Raw genomic sequence first — 22145 nt, 5'->3', positions numbered from 1 at the left:
ATTTGTCACGTGCTCCTGCTTTCTTACTTTCCCCCTCCTTCACCTGTGAATAACTCTGAAAGAGGGCCACCAGGAGAAACTGCTCCAAGTCTACACCACAAAATCATAGCCCCATGGCCCACCCAGCTGCAGCCTCCTGTTTTTCAGACTGCCATCTGATCTCTGACTATTAATGTGTTTTCAGAATTAAAGTCTAAAAAACATATAGAAAAGAAAGTAAGGCCTTAAAAGGTTAGCACATGAACTTTTCCCACTAGAAACTTTTCTTACACCACTTCTTAAGGATGACATGAGCTAATTATGTGTTCTGGGATGATGGCTAGGCAGAATGGGTGTGGTCTGATTCTAACTTCTTTCAGAGTAAACATGTTTTGTGGATTGGCCCCTATGGTGGAAAATGGTGAATAATGCATGGGGCAAATATCTACAGGAAGCCTTCCCATAGGTGTAAAACCTTCAACAGTGACAGCGCCATGAAATAGTAAATCTTCCTCTTTTAGGAAGATTTATGTCAGGAAATAAAAGAGGAAGATTTATTGATTCTTTTTTTAAATAGAACCAACTGTTTGGCTGAATCTACATAATGAGAATTAATGGAGCTTTATTTCCTGCTCTCTCTGCCCAAGTCACTCTACAGCAGGGCCCTCTGAGACCTAGTAACTTCTTCAACTTACTGAGAGGTGGATCACTTTGCAGTATAATATTTAATGGTCGGCAAGGCAACTGTGAGAATGTGGGATCTCTGTCCTCCTCAGCCTTTCTTCAGCAAGCCCCAGAGTCCTCAATAAAATGGTTTGACCCTGTCCCCTGTAATAATTTTTAATGTTCATGTTCAACCGAACACTCAGGACACTGAGGAGTTGCACTGTTTCTTTTCAAACTGCATTAAAGCTCTTTCTTTTGTTTCAAAAGCCAGGAAATGTGAAGAATTCACCTGGAACTAAGTAGAAAACTCCATGCTCTGCCCTTCTTAATCAGGTAAAGAATAAGAAATCTCTGAATATTTTCAGCATTGTAGTGCCAGCTGAAATGACTTGTCTTTCATTTAATTAATTGTAACAGTTCAAACTTGATGTGAAAATATAAGGGTCATATTTTCTTCCATCTTTAATTTCTGGGCTTAAATGCTGTGACTTATTTGCGTTTGTTCCACTGATGGAACAAAATAAATACCTGGGTATTTTAGACAAGCTAGAACCAGGCAGTTGGTATTTGTCTATAGATCTATTTCAAACAATTGAAAAGTATCGTTATTCCTTAGGTTTATTATTTTCAAACAATACTTTATTATAGTAAGTACACTTGTATTTATCTAATAACGAACACTCAAATGTATGACTGTTACAGAGAGGCTCAAAACACTAGTTATATTGCTTGTGTATAAATGAAAAATTATATAAAAGCACTTGTGATTCCCTGGTAATTAGAAGACTATAATTGAATTCAGAAACAACCTAGATATTCAACTACAGGAAAATGGTTTAATTATGGTATATCCATAAAGAGGAATATTATTATTCTGTTTCTGCGATATTTAATTTCATGGGAACATATGCACAATTATTGTAAATGAAAAAAAAGGAAGTGTGATATGTTTATAGAGGGGATGAAGCCAGGCGATATACTAGAAAGTGTGTATCTTTCAGTGGTATGATGATTTTTATGGTTTTTCTTCTTTATAATTTTCTGTGTTTTAAAATTTTTCTGCAATGACTGTGCATTTTATAATCAGAACATTTTTTTTTTGAAAATTGGTGTTACATTTATTGTAAATCATGGCCCCTACTTGAAATTTATGAAAACCCTGAGTTTGAAGGGTTTTTTTTCCTCAAGCTTTCTTTATTTTTGGAGACCCAAAGAGTCATATAAACTAAGAATTTGAGAGAGATTATCTGGCCCAACCCCCAGCCTCAAGCAGAGTCCACTGGAGCCCTGTATGTTCCTCCTTTTACACCAGCACTGATGGGAAACTCACCCCATGGGGCAGCCATCTTGGGACAGTTCTGATTTTTCGGAAGCTATTTCTTCTGCTAAGCAAAAATATGTCTTCTTAGTGGTCACAGAGAACAAATCCAGTTCCTCTTTCACATCATAGCCGTTTATACAGTAATCCACAATCAGTAGTTCTCAGATATAAACTATTACCCAGGGAGCTTGTTAAAAGGCAAAAGCCACCCCAGAATCAGCATCTCTGGTGAATGGGGCCAGATGCGCCATTAGAAGGATAACTAGAGCCAGGCACAGTGGGTCATGCCTGTAATCACAGCACTTTGGGAAGCCAAGGCGGACAGATCACAGGGTCAGGAGTTCGAGACCATCTTGGCCAAATAGTGAAACCCCGTCTCTACTAAAAATACAAAAATTAGCTGGGCGTGGTTGCAGGTGCCTGTGATCTCAGCTACTCAGGGGGCTGAGGCAGGATAATTGCTTGAACCCAGGAGGCGGAGGTTGCAGTGAGCCGAGACTATACCATTGCACTCCAGTCCAGACAACAGTGCAAGGCTCTGTCTCAAAAAACAGAAAAAAGGATGACTAGAGGGTGAGCAGCCACAGAGTGACACATGTCCTCTAGAGACTTGACTTTTAATATGGTTATATTTCTTTTGCTCTTTTTTTTAATCCCTGTCAGCCAGAATGGTTATATTTCTCTACAGGGATAATGAAAAAGACATAGAATAAAGAGAAATTAGGTAAATATCCATTTAAATTTTCAAAGATACTCTGCACTAGAGTTCAGCTTGCTGTAATACACAACCTTGGTTTCATTCTTTATTTTTTTTAGGTCTTTATTGAAGGAGGTGTAGCTTTTAATTATAAAAGTGATTTTTTGCGTTGGTTATAAAAAAATGTTTTTAACTAAATATTTTAAAAGCTCATCTTATCCCTTATTCTTTTTTTTTTTTTTTTGAGATGAAGTTTTGCTCTTGTCCAGGCTGGAGTGCAGTGGCGCGATCTCACTCACTGTAACTTCTGCCTCCCAAATTCAAGTATTTCTCCTGCCTCAGCCTTCCAAATAGCTGGGAATACAGGCATGTGCCACCACGCCTGGCTAATTTCATATTTTTAGTAGAGATGGGGTTTTACCTTGTTGGTCAGGCTGGTCTTGAACTCCTGACCTTAGGTGATCCACCTGCCTCAGCCTTCCAAAGTGTTGGGATTACAGGCATGAGGCACCACACCTGGCCCCTTTATTCTTTTTTCCAGAGGTAATCTTTGTTAATAGTTTAGTATATCATTCCAGACTTTTATAGAGAGAGAGAGAGAGACAGATAGAGAGACTGGGAGCAGTGACTCACACCTGTAATCCTAGCACTTGGGGAGGCCGAGGTAGGTGCATTACATGGGACCAGCCTGGGCAATATAGCAAAACCCTATCTCTACAAAAAATAAAAAAAATTAGCCAATCGTGGTGACAAACATCTGTAGTCCCAGCTACTCCAGAGGCTGAGGTGGGAGGATCACCTGAGCCTGGAAGGTGGAGGTTGCAGTGAGCTGTGATCATACCACTGCCCTCCAGCCTGGGCAACAGAGTAACACCCTGTCTCAAAAACATATATATACACACACACACACACACACACACACACACATACATACATATATACACACACACACACATATATACATATAGTGTTTAAAATTTATTTATAAATTTATATATTTATAATATATTCATGCATACATACATGTTTTTGTTTTTGTTTTTTTTTTTTCACAAAATGGGATCATATCCCTCATATTGTTATGCAAGTTCACAAAAAACTTCTTTTTACAGTTATTTATTTGGGGGTATGGGATCTCGCTGTGTTACCCAGACTGGACTCCAACTCCTGGGTTCAAGTGATCCTCCCACCTCACCCTCCTGAGTAGCTGCACAAAAAACTTTCTGAAGGCATATAATTGTAATTTTATTATCACACATAAAGAAATTAAGACCCAGGCGGGGCGCATTGGCTCACACCTGTGGTCCCAGCACTTTTGTAGGCCAAGGCAGGTGGGTCAGGAGTTCGAGACTAGCCTGGCCAATATGGTGAAACCCCGTCTCTAATAAAAATACAAAAATTAGCCAGGCATGATTACGTGTGCCTGTAGTCCAGCTACTTGGGAGGCTAAGGCAGGAGAATCACTTGAACCAGGGAGGCAGAGGTTGCAGTGAGTGGAGGTTGCACTGAGCTGAGATCCTGCCACTGCACTCCAGCCTGGGCGACAGAGCGAGACTCTGTCTCAACAACAACAAAAATTGAGGTTGCTCATGCCTGTAGTTCAAACTACTCAGGAGTCTGAGGCAGGAGAATTAGTTGAGCTCAGGAGTTTGAGACCAGCCTGGGCAACATGGTGACACCCTGTCTCTCCAAAAAAATGTTTAAAAAATTAGCTGGTTGGCCTGGCACATTGGCTCACACCTGTAATCCCAGCACTTTGGGAGGCTGAGGTGGGCAGATCACGAGGTCAGGAGTTCAAGACCAGCCTGACCAATATGGTGAAACCCCATCTCTACTAAAAATACAAATATTAGCCGAGCATAGTGGCAGCGCCTGTAATCCCAGCTACTCAGGAAGCCGAGGCAGCAGAATCGCTTGAACCTGGGAGATGGAGGTTGCAGTGAGCCGAGATTGCGCCATTGCACTCCATCCTGGGTGACAGAGGATCGGTCTCAAAAAAAAAAATTAGCTGGGCATGGTGGCATGCACCTGTAGTCCTGGTTACTCAGAAGTCTGAAGCAGGAGGATTACTTCAGCTGCAGTAAGTCATGATGCTGCCACTGTACTCCAGCCTGGGTGACAGAGTGAGAGCCTGTCTCAAAAAAAAAAAAAAAAGAGCTGGGCATGGTGGCTTATGCCTGTAATCCCAGCACTGGGAGGCCAAGGCAGGTGGATCACCTGAGGCCCGGAGTTTGAAACCAACCTGGCCAATGTGGTGAAACCTTGTCTCTACTAAAAATAGAAAAATTAGCGGGGTGTGGTGGTGGGTGCCTGTAATCCCAGCTACTTGGGAGGCTGAGGCAGGAGAATTGCTTGAACCAGGAGGCAGAGGTTGCAGTGAGCTGAGATCACGCCACTGCACTCCCAGCCTGGGCGACAGAGAGAGACTTCATCTCCAAAAGAAAGAAAGAAAGAAAGAGAGAGAGAGAGAGAGAGAGAAAAGAAAGAAAGAAAGAAATTAGCATTAATTCCTTAAAACCTTCTAATATCCAGTCAATGTGCATATTTCCCTGGTTGTTTCATTAATAATCTTTTACAGTTGGTTCCTTTGAACCAGGAGCCAAACAAGATATGCCCCTTGTGTTTGATAGGTCTCTTAAGTCTCTTTGAACTGTAATAGTTTCCACTCCCTCATTGTCCCTTGCCATTTATTTGTTGAAAACCCTGGCGGATTTGTCCTTTAGAATTTCCTGTGTTCTACAGGGATTGAGCTGGGAGGAAGAATAAACTGTATTTCCCATAAACTTATAGTTGCATTTGAAGGCTTAATCAGACTTAGGTTCGATGTTGTTTTGCTGAGAATGCCATAGACAGTACTATGTTTAGCTATGTTGAATGAATGAATGAACTTGTTTTATGTAATATATTGTGTAAATATTTCCCTGTTGGTACTTAATAGATCTCCTATTCCTTCTCTAGTTGCTTAATGATTTCCTAGTATGGACTACCATCCTTATCAACATAGATTGTTTCCAGATTTTAGTTTTTAACAATGCAGTAAATCTGTCAAATTCCTAGGGAAGACAAAAACAGAATAATAAACTGAGATAGGAAAAATAAACTAGTAGTTTACATGTTTAAGAATGTTTGGGCTGGACGCAGTTGCTCACACCTGTAATCCCAGCACTTCGGAAGGCCAAGGTGGGTGGATCACGAGGTCAGGAGATTGAGACCATCCTGTCCAACATAGTGAAACCCTGTCTCTACTAAAATACAAAAAAATTGCTGGGTGTAGTAGCACACGCCTGCAGTCCCAGCTACTCGGGAGGCTGAGGCAGGCAAATCGCCTGAACCCGAGAGGTGGAGGTTGCAGTGAGCCGAGATCGTGCCACCACACTCCAGCCTGGTGACAGAGAAAGACTCCATTGCAAAAAAAAAAAAAAAAAAAAAGGAATTTTTGGTTGTATATTAAACTATCAAGTGAGTAGTCACTGGCCTCTAAGGTATTTAGAAATCTCTAATTGCTAAGTACATTCATTACAAATTATGAAGAAAGAAACAGGTGCGGTGGGTCCCGCCTGTAATCCCACCACTTTGGGAGGCTAAGGTGGGTGGATCATGAAGTCAAGAGATTGAGACCGTCCTGACCAACATGGTGAAACCCCATCTCCACTAAAAATACAAAAATTAGCCAGGTATAGTGGTGCGAGACTGTAGTCCCAACTACTCGGGAGGCTGAGGCAGGGGAATTGCTTGAACCCAGGAGGGGAAGATTGCAGTGAGCCGAGATCATGCCACTGCACTCCAGCCTGGCAACAGAGCAAGACTCCGTCTTAAAACAACAACAACAACAACAAATTATGAAGAAAGCAATCTGGAGAAGACTCATTTGTCTTTGGCATATCTTTGAATATATATGTATTTTATTCCAGAAAAGTATGATGAGGGTGATGTGAGGAAAATTATACATCAAGCTGAGGGTGATGTAATCATGCTGTTCAGCAGATAGATGGAAATGTAGTTGTTTAATCTTCAGATGTGATGTGTACTGTGCCATTTAGGCATTTATTTTTTTATTAATCCATCCATCTGGTTAATCACACTCAGATACATAGCTAGTTAAGAATTCGAATGTAGTATTGATGGAGCACAAAATTTCTTTTTTTTTTTTTTTTGTTTGAGATGGAATTTTGCTCTGTCACCAAGCTGGAGTGTAGTGGCATGATCTTGGCTTACTGCAACCTCTGCCTCCTGGGTTCCAGTGATTCTCCTGCCTCAGCCTCCCAAGTAGCTGGTACTACAGGCACCCACCACCACACCGGGCTAATTTTTTGTATTTAGTAGAGACGGGGTTTCACTATGTTGGCCAAGCTGGTCTCGAACTCCTGACCACAGGTGATCCACCTGCCTCAGCCTCCAAAAATGCTGGGATTATAGACATCAGCCACTGTGCCCAGGCTTCTTTCTGATTCTTAGTTTAACTCTGTGTGAAATGGGAATAATTAGTTTTCTCTGGCCCATGTTTCTCATGGCCATATAATGGTGATGTAAATATTTTCTATGGCTTCTGTATTTATTTATTTTGAGATGGAGTTTTGCTCTCGTTGCCTAGGCTGAAGTGCAGTAGTGTGATCTCGGCTCACTGAAAACCTCTGCCTCCTGGGTTCAAGTGATTCTCCTGCCCCAGCCTCCTGAGTAGCTGGGATTACAGGCACCTGCCACCATGCCCAGCTAATTTTTTTGTATTTTTAGTAGAAACGGGGTTTCACCATGTTGGCCAGGCTGGTCTTGGCCTTCTGACCTCAGGTGATACACCCGCCTTGGCCTCCCAAAGTGCTGGGATTACGGGCATGACCCACTGCATCTGGGCTGGTTTCTCTACTTAAATCTGAAGAATTTTCATAATGCAAAATTTTATAGTCATTTTTATTTTTTCTGGCACAGTTTACTTATGTTTTTCTTTTTTTTTTTTTAGTTATAGGTAAACATTGGAAACTCCATAGACTAAATCGGTATTTCTACAGAAAAATGGCAGAGAAGTCAGTATTGAATGTATTAAATTGGCTTTCTTCTTCAGGAAAAACTAGACCAGACTTCTGTTATCTTGGGTGATACCATCCTACAAGCAAACTAATCTGAAACCATTTCACCTAGAGATAATGTACAAGCCTTAGAACTCCTCGTTCTCATGTTGCTATTTATGTACATAATTAAAACCCAAGTTAAAAAAAAAGTTGTCTGATATCATTGAGTGACGGTCTAAGTGTATCTGGTGCCTGTGTGTATGGTATGTATGGTGTGTGTGTGTATGCATGGTCTGTGTGTGTGGTGCATGGTTGTATAGTGGTATGCATGATGTATGTGTGTTAAAGACAGCAGGTAACTCTTCTTAGAGAACTATCAGCTTGCAGACTGCAGAGTCTGGGGCCCACAACACAGAGTAGAGAAGTCGGAGAGATGCTTCAGTAACCAGCACAAAGAACAAAACTTGTAAGTAATACAGTTTGCCTGACAATGATTAGAAGACATATAAAACAGTAACAGTGACCCCTTGTTGTGGCTGTCACCTCCTAGTCTGTACAGAACTTGCAATTCTTGAATGCCAGTGGGAGATTCAGAATGAAGAAGTCTATGTCCTCTGCCAGTGGATGAATGGGGATGTGGTGTACTTTGGGTTCTCTGTATGTATGGCTTGTATTTTCCTCCTCTGTGGCCCCTGAATGCACAGCTCGTTGAACTCTGGATTCCTACTGCAGGAGCCTCTCTTGGCTTAGCCAGCCAAGAAGAATGGCAGGGGAACTAAATGTGAAAGAGAATTTAGAATTTCCAGATTTCAGTTAGTTTTGGGAACTCATCTTCCTCATATATTTGTATCATCAATTTAATTCCTAATTGTTGACCTTTCAGAACTGATAGCAGTCGGTTAGATAGCAATACACAGATGGACATACACATATTCATGTCATATATATTTAAGAGAGCCAAAATGGCAGGAACAGTGCCATCATTGTTACTGGATTAATGAGCTGAAGCAAATTTGTCCCTAGAATGATCTTTGTAGTCACCCAGACGTCTTTTATTTCCTTTTATGCCAAAGTACTTTTGTGTTACTGTGTCAGTCACCCAAATATATGAAAGCCATCTTATATCTCATTATAAAAATGCTGTTATTTCAGACTTTGTTCATTTGGCTTGGCCTCTGACATCATCTCTGGAAAGTAGCAATTCCATGAGTTTCTTCCTTGTGATTACCTGATCTAGTGAAGATTAAGAAGAAATGGCCTACACGTCAGCATGCTCAGGTCATTAATGAATAGATATTTGAGTGCCTCCTCTCTGTAAGATATTACCTCCCATTTTCAGTTCTTTACTCAGCATTGAAACATTGCTTTAAAACATTTTAGGCCAGGCGCAACAGCTCACACCTATAATCCTAGCACTTTGGGAGGCCAAGGCAGGTGAATCACTTAAGGCCGGGAGTTTGAGACCAGTCTGGCCAACATGGTGAAACCCTGTCTCTACTAAAAATACAAAAATTAGCCAGGCATGGTGGTGCGTGCCTGTAGTCCCAGCTATTCAGGTGGCTGTGGCACAAAAATTTCTTGAATGCAGGAGGCACAGTTTGCAGTGAGCCAAGATCGATCCACTGCACTCCAGCCTAGGCGACAGGGTAAGATTTTGTCTTAATAAAAAGAGAAAGAAAGCTGGGGGCAATGACTCATGGCTGTAACTTTGGGAGGCTGAGGCAGATGGATCACTTGAAGTCAAGAGTTCAAGACCAGCCTGGCCAACATAGTGAAACCCCATCTCTACTAAAACTACAAAAATTTACTGGGCATGATAGCGGGAACCTGTAATCCCAGCTAATCAGGAGGCTGAGGCAGGAGAATAGCTTGAACCCAGGAGGAGGAGGTTGCAATGAGCCAAGATCGCACCATTGCACTCCAGCCTGGGCGACAGAGCAAGACCCTATCTCGAAAAAGAAAAAAGAAAATTCAAAATATAGGCAAAATTCCTATGCTCACATATACAGATGGAAAAATGTGACTTGCTCAAGGTTAAATAGCAAATCAATAACAGGTAAAATTAGGCCATGTAGTGAATATTGTTGATTATTAGTTGATTATTATTCTAAAGATATAATTGAGAATCCTTGCATTCAGAAAAAATAATAGATAGGGGTTATATTTTCCTCATCTTATCTCTTTCTGGTTTTGGTTTTTTTTTTTTTTTTGCCCAGGCTGGTGTGCAGTGGCATGCACGGTCACAGCTGCTGCAGCCTCAACTTCCCAGGCTCAAGCAATTCTCCTGCCTCAGTCTGTCAAGTAGCTGGGACTACAGGCGTGCACCATCTCATCCAGCTAATTTTTTATTTTTTGTAGCGACAAGGTTTTGGTATGTTGCTCAGGCTGGTCTCAAACTCCCCAGTTCAAGTGATCCACCCACCTTGGCGTCCCAAAGTGCCAGGATTACAGACGTGAGCCACCGCACCTATCTACCTTGTCTTTTTTTTTTTTTGAGACAAGAGTTTCACTCTGTAGCCCAGGCTGGAGTGCAGGGGCGCGATCTGGGCTCACTGCAACATCTGCCTCTCGGGTTCAAGCAGTTCTGCCTCAGCCTCCCAAGTAGCTAGGATTACAGGTACCTGCTGCCACGCCTGGCTAACTTTTGAATTTTTTAGTAGAGACGCGGTTTCATCATGTTGGCCATGGTGTTGAATTCCTGACTCAGCCTCCCAAAGTGCTAGGATACAGGTGTGAGCCACTGCATCCAGCCTCCATCTAGTCTTATCTTAATGAATGTACTTTGCACTCATCATTATGGAAAGTCTTTTTTTCTTTGAGACAAAGTCTCACTCTCTTGCCCAGGCTGGAGTGCAGTGGCGTGATCACAGCTCATTGCTGACCTCCCTGGGTTCACATGATTGTCCCACCTTAGCTTCCTGCATAGCTGGGACCACAGGCACATGCTGGTATGCCCAGCTAGTTTTTGTATTTTTTGTAGAGATAAGATTTGCTATGTTGCCCAGGCTGGTCTTGAACTCCTGAGCTCAGGTGATCCACCTGCCTTGGCCTCCCAAAGTGCTGGGATTACAGGCATGAGTTACCTCACCCGGCCCAAGTTTTCACTTTTTAATTCAATGTACCAACCCAGTCTAATGCAGAAACCACTGTCAGGGGACTGGTAGTACATTTGTGGAACTAGGCTCTCATTATGGCTTAATTTTCATTTAAAGTAAGTATTTGAAATCATAGTTTCATTCAGCAGTGGCTGAAACTTGCTTCAGGTTTTGGTTTTCATACTATAAACCTCCTGTCTGATGTTTTGTTTCCTTTCTGATATTTCAACTTTCAAGTCAGTACAGGTTGAGTGTCCCTTATCCAAAATGCTTAGGACCAGAAATATTTTGGATTTTGGAATCTTTTTAGAATTTGGAATATTTGCATATATGTATTGAGATATCTTGGGGATGGGACCCAAGTCTGAAAACATGAAATCCATTTGTATCATTTGCACCTTATACATATAGGTAGAAGGTAGTTTTATAAAGTATTTTTAATACTTTTGTGCATTAAAGTTTTGAGTATATATATATTTGTTTTGTTTTGTTTTTGAGACAGTCTCACTCTGTCACCCAGGCTGGAGTGCAGTAACACGCCCTCATCTTACTGCAACCTCCGCCTCCTGGGTTCAAGCAATTCTCGGTGTCTCAGCCTTGAGTAGCTGGGATTAAAGGCGTGTTGTGCCACCACACCCAGCTAATATTTTGTATTTCAGTAGAGATGAAGTTTCAGCATATTCACCAGGCTGGTCTCGAACTCCTGGCTTAAAGTGATCCCCTGCCTTGGCCACCAGAACTGCTGGGATTACAGGCGTGAGCCACTGTGCCTGGCGAGTTTTGACTATATTTTGACTGTAACCTGTCACATGAGGTAAGATACAGAATTTTCCACTTGGGGTATCATGTCTGTGTTCAAACAATTTTGAATTTCAGAGTATTTTGGATTTCAGATTTTAATATTAGGGATGCTCAACCTGTAATTAACCAGCACATAATACTAAGGGTATACAGCTAGGTCAAACTCCACATTGACCAAAGTTCAGGCTTATCTATGTTTATGAAATGATAGCCAAGGAAATGTCTGGGTGGAAGAAAAGTTTGTTTTTATAAGCAACTGTGTTTCACATTTAATTCACTTAGCAGTGTAGAATAAGTCGTCTGTATTTCATGTGTAGGGGCCTTTATCTTAACTGACTTGAGTTTTGCTCTTGTTGCCCAGGCTGGAGTGCAATGGCATGATTTCAGCTCACCAAAACCTCCACCTCCCAGATTCAAGCCATTCTCCTGCCTCAGCCTCCCGAGTAGCTGGGAACACAGGCACTCGCCACCATGCCTGGCTAATTTTTGTATTTTTTAAATAGAGACAAGGTTTCATCATGTTAATCAGGCTGGTCTCAAACTCCTGACCTTGTGATCTGCCTGTCTCAGCCTCCCAAAGTGCTGGTATTACAGGCGTGAGCCTCTGCGCCTGGCTGGACGTAACTGTTTTCCCTGCCCACCCGCAACCTGTGAAATAGTCTTAAGACTCAGTATCCCTATAGTCAGTCTGTAAATTCTCTCCTCTCAGGTACGCCTGGTGAGACTCGCCCTTCAATGCTGACTTGTTGAATCGGTGTGGAGAACAGATAGAAGAACAAGGGAAAGGCAAAGAAGGAGAAAAATACAGGATTCAAAGACTGCTCTCCACACTGAAAAGTCATAGTGAGTCCTTCAAATGCTTAGATGACATAGTACTGAGATTTTGTTAGAAGGAACCCCAAATTTTTGCATGGACAGAGGATGATTTTAAATGCTTTGTTTACTACAGAAAACGCATCAGCTTTTTAATATCAGCTGTTTAACTTACCTCCCATATCCCTTCTAAATTATGAGTGAATGGCCTCCAGGTAATGGTGTGTGTGAATTCATACATTACTCACTCCTGAAACCCCAGGAAGAAAGGGATTTTTATGTAGCATTAGCACATAAACAAAGGATGGTGGAGGAGTTTGAGACCAGCCTGGGCAACATAGCGGGAGTACTCTATCACTAACAGAAAGAAAGAAAAAAAGGATGGAGAGAGGGAGACAATGGGACTTGTTTTTCGTAACAGACTCAGTGGAATTATTTGGAACTCTGTACCCATATAACATTGACACAAATAAAGATAATGAAAATATTTAGAAGTAAATCCTACAAAAGGCAAGGAGGTTAGTATTAAGTATTTGGCCAGGTGTAGTGGCTCATGCCTGTAATCCTAGTACTTTGGGAGGCCTAGGCAGGCGGATCACTTTCAGTCAGGAGTTCAACATGGTGAAACCCCATCTCTATTTAAAAATACAAAAATTAGCCGGGTGTGGTGATGGGTGCCTGTAATCCCAGCTACTCAGGAGGCTGAGGCAGGAGAATGGCTTGAACCCCAGAGGTGGAAGTTATGAGCCAAGATCACGCCACTGCACTCCAGCCTGGGCCACAGAGTGAGACTCCGTCTCAAAAAAAAAAAAAAAAGTTGTATATACTTTGTAAATTTTGACTCTGTGTGTCCACTGGGGCCCTTCCTATAGTGAAAGCATATGATAGATTTCTCCCCATTTAAAGAAAATTTAGAAGGTTATGAGTGTCTTTGTGTCTGTGGCACTTTGTCAAAGCTCTGATTCAGCCAGATGCAGTGGCTCATGCCTGTAATCCTAGCATTTTGGGAGGCCAAGATGGGAAGATCGCTTGAGCCCAGCAGTTTGAGACCAGCCTGGGCAACATAATGAAACCCCCATCTCTATAAAAAACTAAAAATTAGCCGGGAATGGCAAGATGTGCCTGTAGTACCAGCTACTCAGGAGGATCACTTGAGCCCACCAGATGGAGTCTGTAGTGAGCCAGGATTGTGCCACTGTATTCCAGCCTGGGTGACTGTGAGACCCTGTCACCAAGGGGGAAAAAAAGCCACGTGTGGTGGCTCATTCCTGTAATCCAAGCAATTTGGGAGGCTGAGATGAGTGGATCACTTGAGCCCAGGAGTTCAAGACGGTTCCTGGGCAACATGGTGAAACCCCATCTCTAGAACAAATACAGCGCATGCCTGAAATTCCAGCTCCTCAGGAGGCTGAGGCAGGAGAATCTCTTGAACCCAGGAGGTGAAGATTGCAGCGAGCCGAGACTGCGCCATTGCACTCCAGCCTGGGCAACAAGAGCAAAACTCTGTCTCAAACAAAACAAAATATAAAAATTGTATTTTTGTTGTGCTAGTGTGTTCCTGTAGTCCCAGCTACTCAGAAAGCAGAAATGGGAGGATCGCTTGAGCCCTGGAGGTCAAAGCTGTAGTGAGCCATGATTGTGCCGCTGTACTCCAGCCTGGCTGACAGTGAGACCCTGTCTCAGAAAAAAGAAAAAAAAAAGCTCTGATTCATTTTCTGAAACTTTTGTCAGGAATACAACCCCCAGTTACAACATTGCTCCAGAGGGAAGCTGTGGCCTGTTGGAAGGCATATTTCCCTGGATTGGAAGTTGTGTCATTTTGTGAAGAAAAGCAGAGGCCACTTAGTATATTGTTCCCCTTGTAGTTGCTCTTGAGAAATGGAAGCACCGTGCCCCTGGGAGCCCTTCCTGCCTCATACACTTGTCTCCTGTTTGTAGGTCCTCTCCTTTCCTTATTTCCTCTGTATCTTATCAAACAAAGATGGTATTTTTTTCCATTGCTCACTTTGTGTTAATGGCTCTTTGTGGTCCTGCTGACCTAAAGATGCTTAACTTACTACTAATAGTCTTCTTTGTGTGATCGCTATGCCCTTGGGACATGTTCTGTTCTCATTACTCATTTATATGCAGGATGTGAGATGTAGGAAAAGCTGGTATCCTTTCAAACCCTTTTTAATTTATTTGTACTCCTGTTGAATTCACCATCACTGGTACCTTTCTGAAGAACTGACTTTCCAGAAGTGAAAACCTTTTCTCTCTGAACTCCTAGATCACATTGTATATTTCTTACGGCTTCATGCGTGTTCCACCCTTGTTTGTTCATACCTGACCTCCTCTAGTAGGGTATAATCTTCCTGAGGCCAGGACAAGTGTCCTTCTTCTTAGTGTTCCCACTGTACTGACCTAATGCAGTGATATATACGTTGTGAATGTGTGAATTCTTGAAAGTTCAAAATTGCATTGATTCTATTTCAGCTAAAACCTCTGTAGGATTTACATAAGTATTTGATTTGTTTGTCCTCAACCTCAGAGTACATGTCCCTGTTTCTGACTTCCAAATCTAAAAACAGAGGAGCTCTCTGAAGGCCTTAAATCTCTAATGACTTCTCCCACTTAGATTTATTAAGCACCCACTGAATGCCTGGTCTAGATATTTTGTTATGGTGGGCAGATACCTTTTACAATTCAGATTCAAAGACAAAGCAAGTACATGAAACAATCGGAGTAGTTACAGGCAGCATTATCACAATGTGCAAATTAAATATCTGTGGTAGATACTGATTTTGTATTTTGGTCTTGTGCAAAGAAGCACCCAAGGATGTTTGTCTAAAACATGAATATGGCCAGGAGAGGTGACTCACACCTGTAATCTCAACACTTTGGGAGGCCAAGACAGGAGGATCAATTTAGCCTAGGAATTTGAGACCAGCCTGGGCAACATAGGGAGACCCCCAATTCTACAAAAAAAAATTTCTAAGTTGGCCAGGCACAGTGGCTCATGCCTGTAATCCCAGCACTTTAGGGGGCTGAGGCAGGCAGATCACTTGAGGTCAGGAGTTTGAGACCAGCGTGGCCAACATGGTGAAACCCTGTCTCTACTAAAAATACAAAAAAGTAGCCAGGTATGGTGGCACACACCTGTAATCCCAGCTACTTAGAAGGCTGAGGCAGGAAATCACTTGAACCTGGGAGGCAGAGGATGTAGTGAGCCGAGGTGGTGCCACTGTACTCCAGCCTGGATGACTGAGTGAGACCCTGTCTTAAAAAAAAAAAGTTAACTAGGTGTGGTAGGGCACACCTGTAGTCTCAGCTACTTGGGAGTCTGAGATGGGAGGATCACTTCAGCCTGGGAAGTTGAGGCTTCAGTGAGCCAAGATCGTGCCACTGCACTCCAGCCTGGGTGACCCTGTCTCAAAAAAAAAAATAAAATAAAACGTGAATGTACCTAGTCAGTAGTTTTAAATTTTTGTGCACACTAACTCTTGGATAAGGAAGGAAAGTAATCAAAGGAAACAAGCCTGGTAAAACAGGGGATACAGGCTTCGGATGGATGATTTGACTGAGTTAGGACTTAGCTTAGCTTATGCTCTCTTTGTGTGACCACTGTTTTCCGCTTGGAACACCTTCTCTCCCTAGCAAGTCTAGCAAGCGTTAGCCCAGGGTTGGGCTTTTGAGCAACCCTTGATGTATCCCTCTAGCTCATTTATTAAAGTTGTTGCATATGGAAAATAGTTAATATCTTACTACTTTCACATATGAATAGGAATTTTTTTTTTTGAGACAGAGTCTCACTCTGTTGCCCAGGCTGGAGTGCAGTGGCACCATCTCAGCTCACTGCAACCTCCACTTCCTGGGTTCAAGCATTTCTCCTGCCTCAGCCTCCCGAGTAGCTGGGATTACAGGCATGCACCATCACCCAGCTAATTTTTTGTATTTTTAGTAGTGACAGGGTTTTACTAGGTTGGCCGGGCTGGTCTCGAACTCCTAACCTCAGTTGATCCGCCCGCCTCAGCCTCCCAAAGTGCTGGGATTACAGGTGTCAGCTACCACACCCAGCCATGAATAGGAATTTAAACATCTGGCTAACAGTAGTGCCAGCTGAGATCTTGCATATCCTGCTTTAACTAATAGATATGATAATATAGGATTAATAATATTTTCATAAGAAATGCCACTGTCCTTTAAATATCTCCTTGGCAGTTTAGACATGCCATTAGACAATATTTACTATAGTAATATACTTTCTTTCTTTTCAATTCATAGATAGGAATAAACTTCAACTCGCTGAAATGATTACAAATTCAGAATATTAATAAACACCAAGTTTGAGTGTTTCCTTAAATAAACATAAAATTCAAGCTTGCATGAATGACGTGACATCTCACAGAAGAGAGTTACCATAGCAAGCCTGAGCCTGCCGGCTTCAAAAAGGTCTGCTTGCAGGGTTGGCCCTTCAGAAACTGGGCTTCCTGAAAGTTTTCTATGCTCATTAAGTCTAGGGCACCAAGCCCTGTTGTATCAGATCACAGAGATTGTGCAAACGATGTGAGTTATGGCAAACACCTGGTTTCCTTCTGTGAATCTGGAATTTTGGTCATTGCTACACAGAAGATACCTACATGACCAGCTTCCAGTAAAACCCTTTGGTGCCGGCTGGTCGCGGTGGCTCATGCCTGTAGTCCCAGCACTTAGGGAGGCTGAGGCAGGTGGATCACTTGAGGCCAGGAGTCAGAGACCAGCCTGACCAACAAACATGGTGAAACCCTGTCTCTACTAAATACACAAAAATTAGCTGGGCCTGGTGGCACGCGCCTGCAGTCCCAGCTACTTGGGAGGCTGAGGCAGGAGAATAGCTTGAGCCCAGGAGTTTGAGGCTGCAGTGAGCCGTGATCATGCCACTGCACTCCAGCCTGGGTGACAGAGCAAGATTCTGTCTCAAAACAAAACAAAACAAAACAAAACAAAACAAAGCCTTTGGCGGTGAATCTCTAATAGGCTTCCCTGGGCAGAAGCATTGCATATGTGTGGCTTCAGTTTTGCTGCTGGAGAAAAAAGCGCACTCAACATGTGCCCTTCCAGGTTGGGAGGGAGAAAGCATGGGAAGCTTGAGTGTAGATTTCTCCAGACTCTGCTGTGTCTTCTTCCCTTGCTGGTCCTGTCATGAATCCTTTGTTAGGATAAACCTAAGGCATGAGAACGTGTATGGAGTCACTTTAAGCAAATCTTGAGGACCCACCCCCCAAAACAGCATGTTAAGATGGTATTTGTTTTATGTTATGCCATCTTGCCCTCAGCTTTAGAAGAAAAACATACATAAAAGGACTATTATATTTACATTAAATATTTCCAGGTCACAAGACATAAAAAAAACTGTTTTTATTCATCTTCTTCAGGCAAAGAGAAAGTGGTTTTTGAAAGCCACAGAAAACTCTAAGCTCCCTTGTTTAGACCAAATTAGTGATTGGGTTTTTTTCCCTGATTCTCACAGTAGAGTCTTTCTTTCTTCCCTCACGCTATGGAGGCAAGCGGTTTGGGCTGGTTCATAAGTAAATAGGTCATAAACTGCACTCCATTCAAAAGTGACGTCTTTATGAAAGCATTTATTTGTCCTACAGAGAGAGTACTGGCTCATTTCAAATATTGTTCTCAGCCTAGATCAGAATGCTAAAGAGCACGCATTGCACATTTTGTTTTAAACACAATAGTGTAATTGTTTGTTTCTTAGTGGTGCCATAAATATTTCCCTGGGAAAGCACTACCAAATAGGTAAGACTTAGAAGTCTGTGTGGGATCATACACCTAAATGTCACAGCTAAAACGGTTAGACTTTCAGAAGACAGCATAGGAATAAATCTTGGAAAAGGAGTAAATCATGACCTTGGGTTAGGCAGTGGTTTTTTAGATACAACACCAAAAGCACAGGTGACAAAACCCATAAACTGTACTACCTCAACTTTTAAAATCTTTTGTGCTATAAATGACACCATCAAGAAAATAAAAAGACAGTTGGGTGTGATGGCTCATGTCTGTAATCCCAGCACTTTGGGAGGCTGAGGCAGGAGAATCGCTGAGAGGTGAAGGTTGCAGTGAGCTGAGATTGTGCCACTGCACTCCAGCCTGAGCAACAGAGTCAAACTCTGTCTCAAAAAAATATTAGCTGGGCATGGTGGCACATGAGTGTAGTTCCAGCTACTCAGGAGGCTGAGGCAGGAGAATTGCTTGAACCCAGGAGGCGGAGGTTGCAGTGAGCCGAGATTACACCACTGTACTCCAGCCTGGGCGACGGAGCGAGACTCTCTCTCAAAAATAAAATAAAATAAAACTCAGCAGAAGATTTGAACAGACATTTTTAAAAAGAAGATATACAAATGGCCAATAAACAAGAAAAGATGTTCAGCATCATTAGTCATCTGAAAAATGCACATGAAAACCACAAGGTGCTATTTCATGCCCTAGGATAAAAAAGTTAAGTGTTGGCAAGGATGTGCAAAAAACAGTCTGGCAGTTCCTCAAAATGCTAAACATGGGACCCAGCAATTCTTCTCTACTGCAGTATATACCCAAGAGAAATGAAAACACATGCTTGTGTTTTCACAACACAAAAGCTTGTAAGATGGCCATAGCAGCATTATTTATTATAGTCACAACAGAAACAATCAAATGTCCATCAACTGATAAATGTATAAACAAAATGTATTTCCATACAATGGAATATTATTCAGCCATAAAAAAGAATGAGGTGCTGGTCAAGTGTGGTGGCTCATGCCTGTAATCCCAACACTTTGGGAGTTGAGACAGGAAGATCACATGAGGCCAGGAGTTTAAAACCAGCCTGGGCAACATAGTGAGACCTCATTTCTACAAAGTTACAATTAGCTGGATGTGGTGGCACATGCCGGTAGTCCTAGCCAGTCAGGAGGCTGAAATAAATAGTAGGATCACTTGAACCCAGGAGGTTTATTACCCCTCTCCACTCTGAGCATCAGTTGCTACTTTGCCATGGTTGACAGAAGCATCCAGCAGGCAGGGCAGCGGGAGCTGGTGAGGCCAGGCAGCAGGGCGGGGCTTCTTCCTTCCTTGTACTTGCTGGTTTCTCCAGCCAGAAATACCCCTCCCTGAGCCCAGTGGTTCTCAGGCCATTGTGTCCCCTAGGCATTTGGGTTCTTTCACCTTAGGAGGGACATGCTCCTAGCATCTTGTGGGTAGAGGCCAGAGATGCTGCTGAGCATCTTGCAGTGCACAGGACTGCCCCCACAGCTTTGCAAGGCTAGCTCCTTGTCATGCAGGTCTTGACCTAAATTGACCTTTGGGTATGTCCTGACCAACCAGCATAAGGTAATTTTGTTTTTCTTGTTGCACTATCACTCTATTATATTTTGTTTATTTGTTAGTCTTTTATCTACCCCATCTCCTGCCTACCTGCCCCCACATACAGTACACTAATGAGAAGGGCTGGGCACAGTGGCTCACTCCTGAACCCCAGCACTTTGGGAGACTGAGGTGGGCGGATCACCTGAGGTCAGGAGTTCAAGACCAGCCTGGCCAACATGGTGAAACCCCGTCTATATTAAAAATATAAAAATTAGCCAGTCTGGTGGCGCATGTCTGTAATCCCAGCTACTCAGGAGGCTGAGGCAGGAGAATCGCTTGAACCTGGGAGGCGAAGGTTGCAGTAAATCGAGATCGTGCCATTGCAGTCCAGCCTGGGTGACAGAGCAAGACTCCGTCTCAAAAAAAAAAAAAAAAAAAAAAAAAAAACTAACAAACAATATAAATTCTAAAAAATTCCAAAAGTCGACAAAGATTAAGAGATCTGGTTCCTCCTCACTGCTATATGGGCTTTTTGCACAGTGCATGGGATCCAGTGAGAGGCAATCAATACTTCTTTCATCAATGAATGAAAGAGATTTAACTTGCTGTAGCAACTCACCTCACCCCTAACTCTCAGGGCAGGCCAGTTCCCTGTTCCTCTCAGTCAGGAGGCCTCTGGTCCCTTTCTGCCACCCCAGCTGCTAACTGCAGTGGAAGCAGTGAAACTCCTTGGGAGGGTATCCCCTGGGGGAAGCAGACCTGCAGGGCTGAGGGGAGTCTGGAGCATCGCAATCCTGAGGAGCTGGGTAGAGGAAGGGCTCATGGGAAATAAATAAGCTAAAGGGGAAAGGGTGGGGTGGGGAGAGTCCATGTGTGGGAAAGAAAGAAACTAACACGTAAAAAAGAAAAAACATGTATTGAGCATCCTTCTAGATTCAGGACATCATAATTTCATTTAATCCTGTTAATCTGAGATGAAGACACTGAAGTCTGGCAATTACTAATTTTCAGTAGATGATCAGGTGGTAATGATCATCTGGTACAATTAAGTACCATGTCTAAGGCCACAGTTGCCAGGAAGTGGCAGAGTTGAGACTTAAATCAAGGGCTGTGCAATTCCAAAGCCCTTGTGGGGAAGGGGTGAGGTGAATTGCTACAGCAAATTCAGTCTCTTTCTCCAAGGAGCCATGTCATGAAATCCTTTGGGGAAGCCAGATAAGATGGGTCCTGTCCTCAAAAGAGTTTCTAATCTGGTTTATGAGACAGGCAGACACACAAGTTAGTATATTAAAGTCATAGTAGGTATGGCTTCTTGACCAACTTAAGGTACCAGTGTCACTTTGCTATAATGAAATTAATTGGTCAAACACACACAGCCAAATTAGCAGGCAGTCCAGTATCATATTCTCTCTGTGTGTGTCTCTCACTCTCTCACTGTCTTTCTTCCCCCTGAGGGGTTTACTAGGTCTGAATGGGTCAGTCCTAAATGAAAGACAGCCATGTGGTTATTACCACCTGATCATCTACTGGAAATTAGTAATTGCAAGGACTGGAGTGGTGGCCAGTCTTTTATACTCCTGTAGCTGATTTGTACCCATGGACAAAGCTATTATCCAGAGGGAGTCCCAGTACATGCCCAGGTGGTTTCAGCCTGAGGCATATACCACCAAACCTACTGTGACTAAAAATGGCCACAACAATATTTCTAGTTCCACATATTCTTGTAGAAACTTGCCATTCCTCCCACCAAAAGGTAAGAGTAATTCTCCTCCCTTTGAATACATATGGGCTGACTTGGCTGGGTGCAGTGGCTAATGCCCTTAATCCTAGCACTTTGGGAGGCTGAGGCTGATGGATCACCTGAGGTCAGGAGTATGAGACCAGCCTGGTCAACATGGCAAAAACCCGTGTCTACTAAAAATAGAAAAATTAGGCCAGGCATGGTGGCTCATGCCTGTAATCCCAGCACTTTGGGAGACCAAGGCGGGTGGATCATCTGAGATTGGGAGTTCAAGACCAGCTTGACCAACATGGAGAAAACCTGTCTCTACTAAAAATACAAAAATAGCTAGGCATGGTGGCATGTGCCTGTAATCCCAGCTACTCAGGAGGCTGAGGCAGGAGAATTGCTTGAACCTGGGAGGCAGAGGTTGCCGTGAGCCGAGATCTCGCTATTGCACTCCAGTCTGGGCAAGAAGACCAAAGCTCTGTCTCAAAAAAAAAAAATTAGCCGTGAATGGTGGTGTGTGGCTGTAATCCCAGCTAATCCCAATTAAGACACGGTACTTAATTGTGCTAGACTTTAGTGTCTTCATCTCAGATTAACAGGATTAAATGAAATTACTATGTCCTGAATCTAGAAGGATGCTTAATACATGTTAGTTCCTTTCTTTCCCGCACATGAAAGGGATTTAACTGGGATCCCAATTCCATCATGGCACAGCAGCAGGGACAGGTTC

The 22145-nt window shown here is 42.8% G+C and overlaps 1 protein-coding gene across 2 annotated transcripts in view; it reads left to right on the top strand.

Annotated features, from left to right (window-relative positions):
* The window catches only part of APOO (apolipoprotein O), a 69161-nt gene extending 61286 nt beyond the window's left edge, over positions 1-7875 (top strand). For both annotated transcript variants that reach the window (XM_002762727.6, XM_054250776.2), the window contains 2 exons: positions 913-978; positions 7618-7875. In XM_002762727.6, the coding sequence (XP_002762773.1) occupies positions 913-948 (36 nt within the window). In that variant the 3' untranslated portion in view covers positions 949-978; positions 7618-7875. The remainder of the gene's footprint in view (positions 1-912; positions 979-7617) is intronic.
* Positions 7876-22145: the final 14270 nt, after the last annotated feature.

This window comes from Callithrix jacchus, chromosome X (genome assembly GCF_049354715.1).
Source record: "Callithrix jacchus isolate 240 chromosome X, calJac240_pri, whole genome shotgun sequence".
NCBI lineage: Eukaryota > Metazoa > Chordata > Mammalia > Primates > Cebidae > Callithrix > Callithrix jacchus.
The sequence above is the reverse complement of the archived record's forward strand: the minus strand, read 5'-3'. Positions and strand labels throughout refer to the sequence as shown.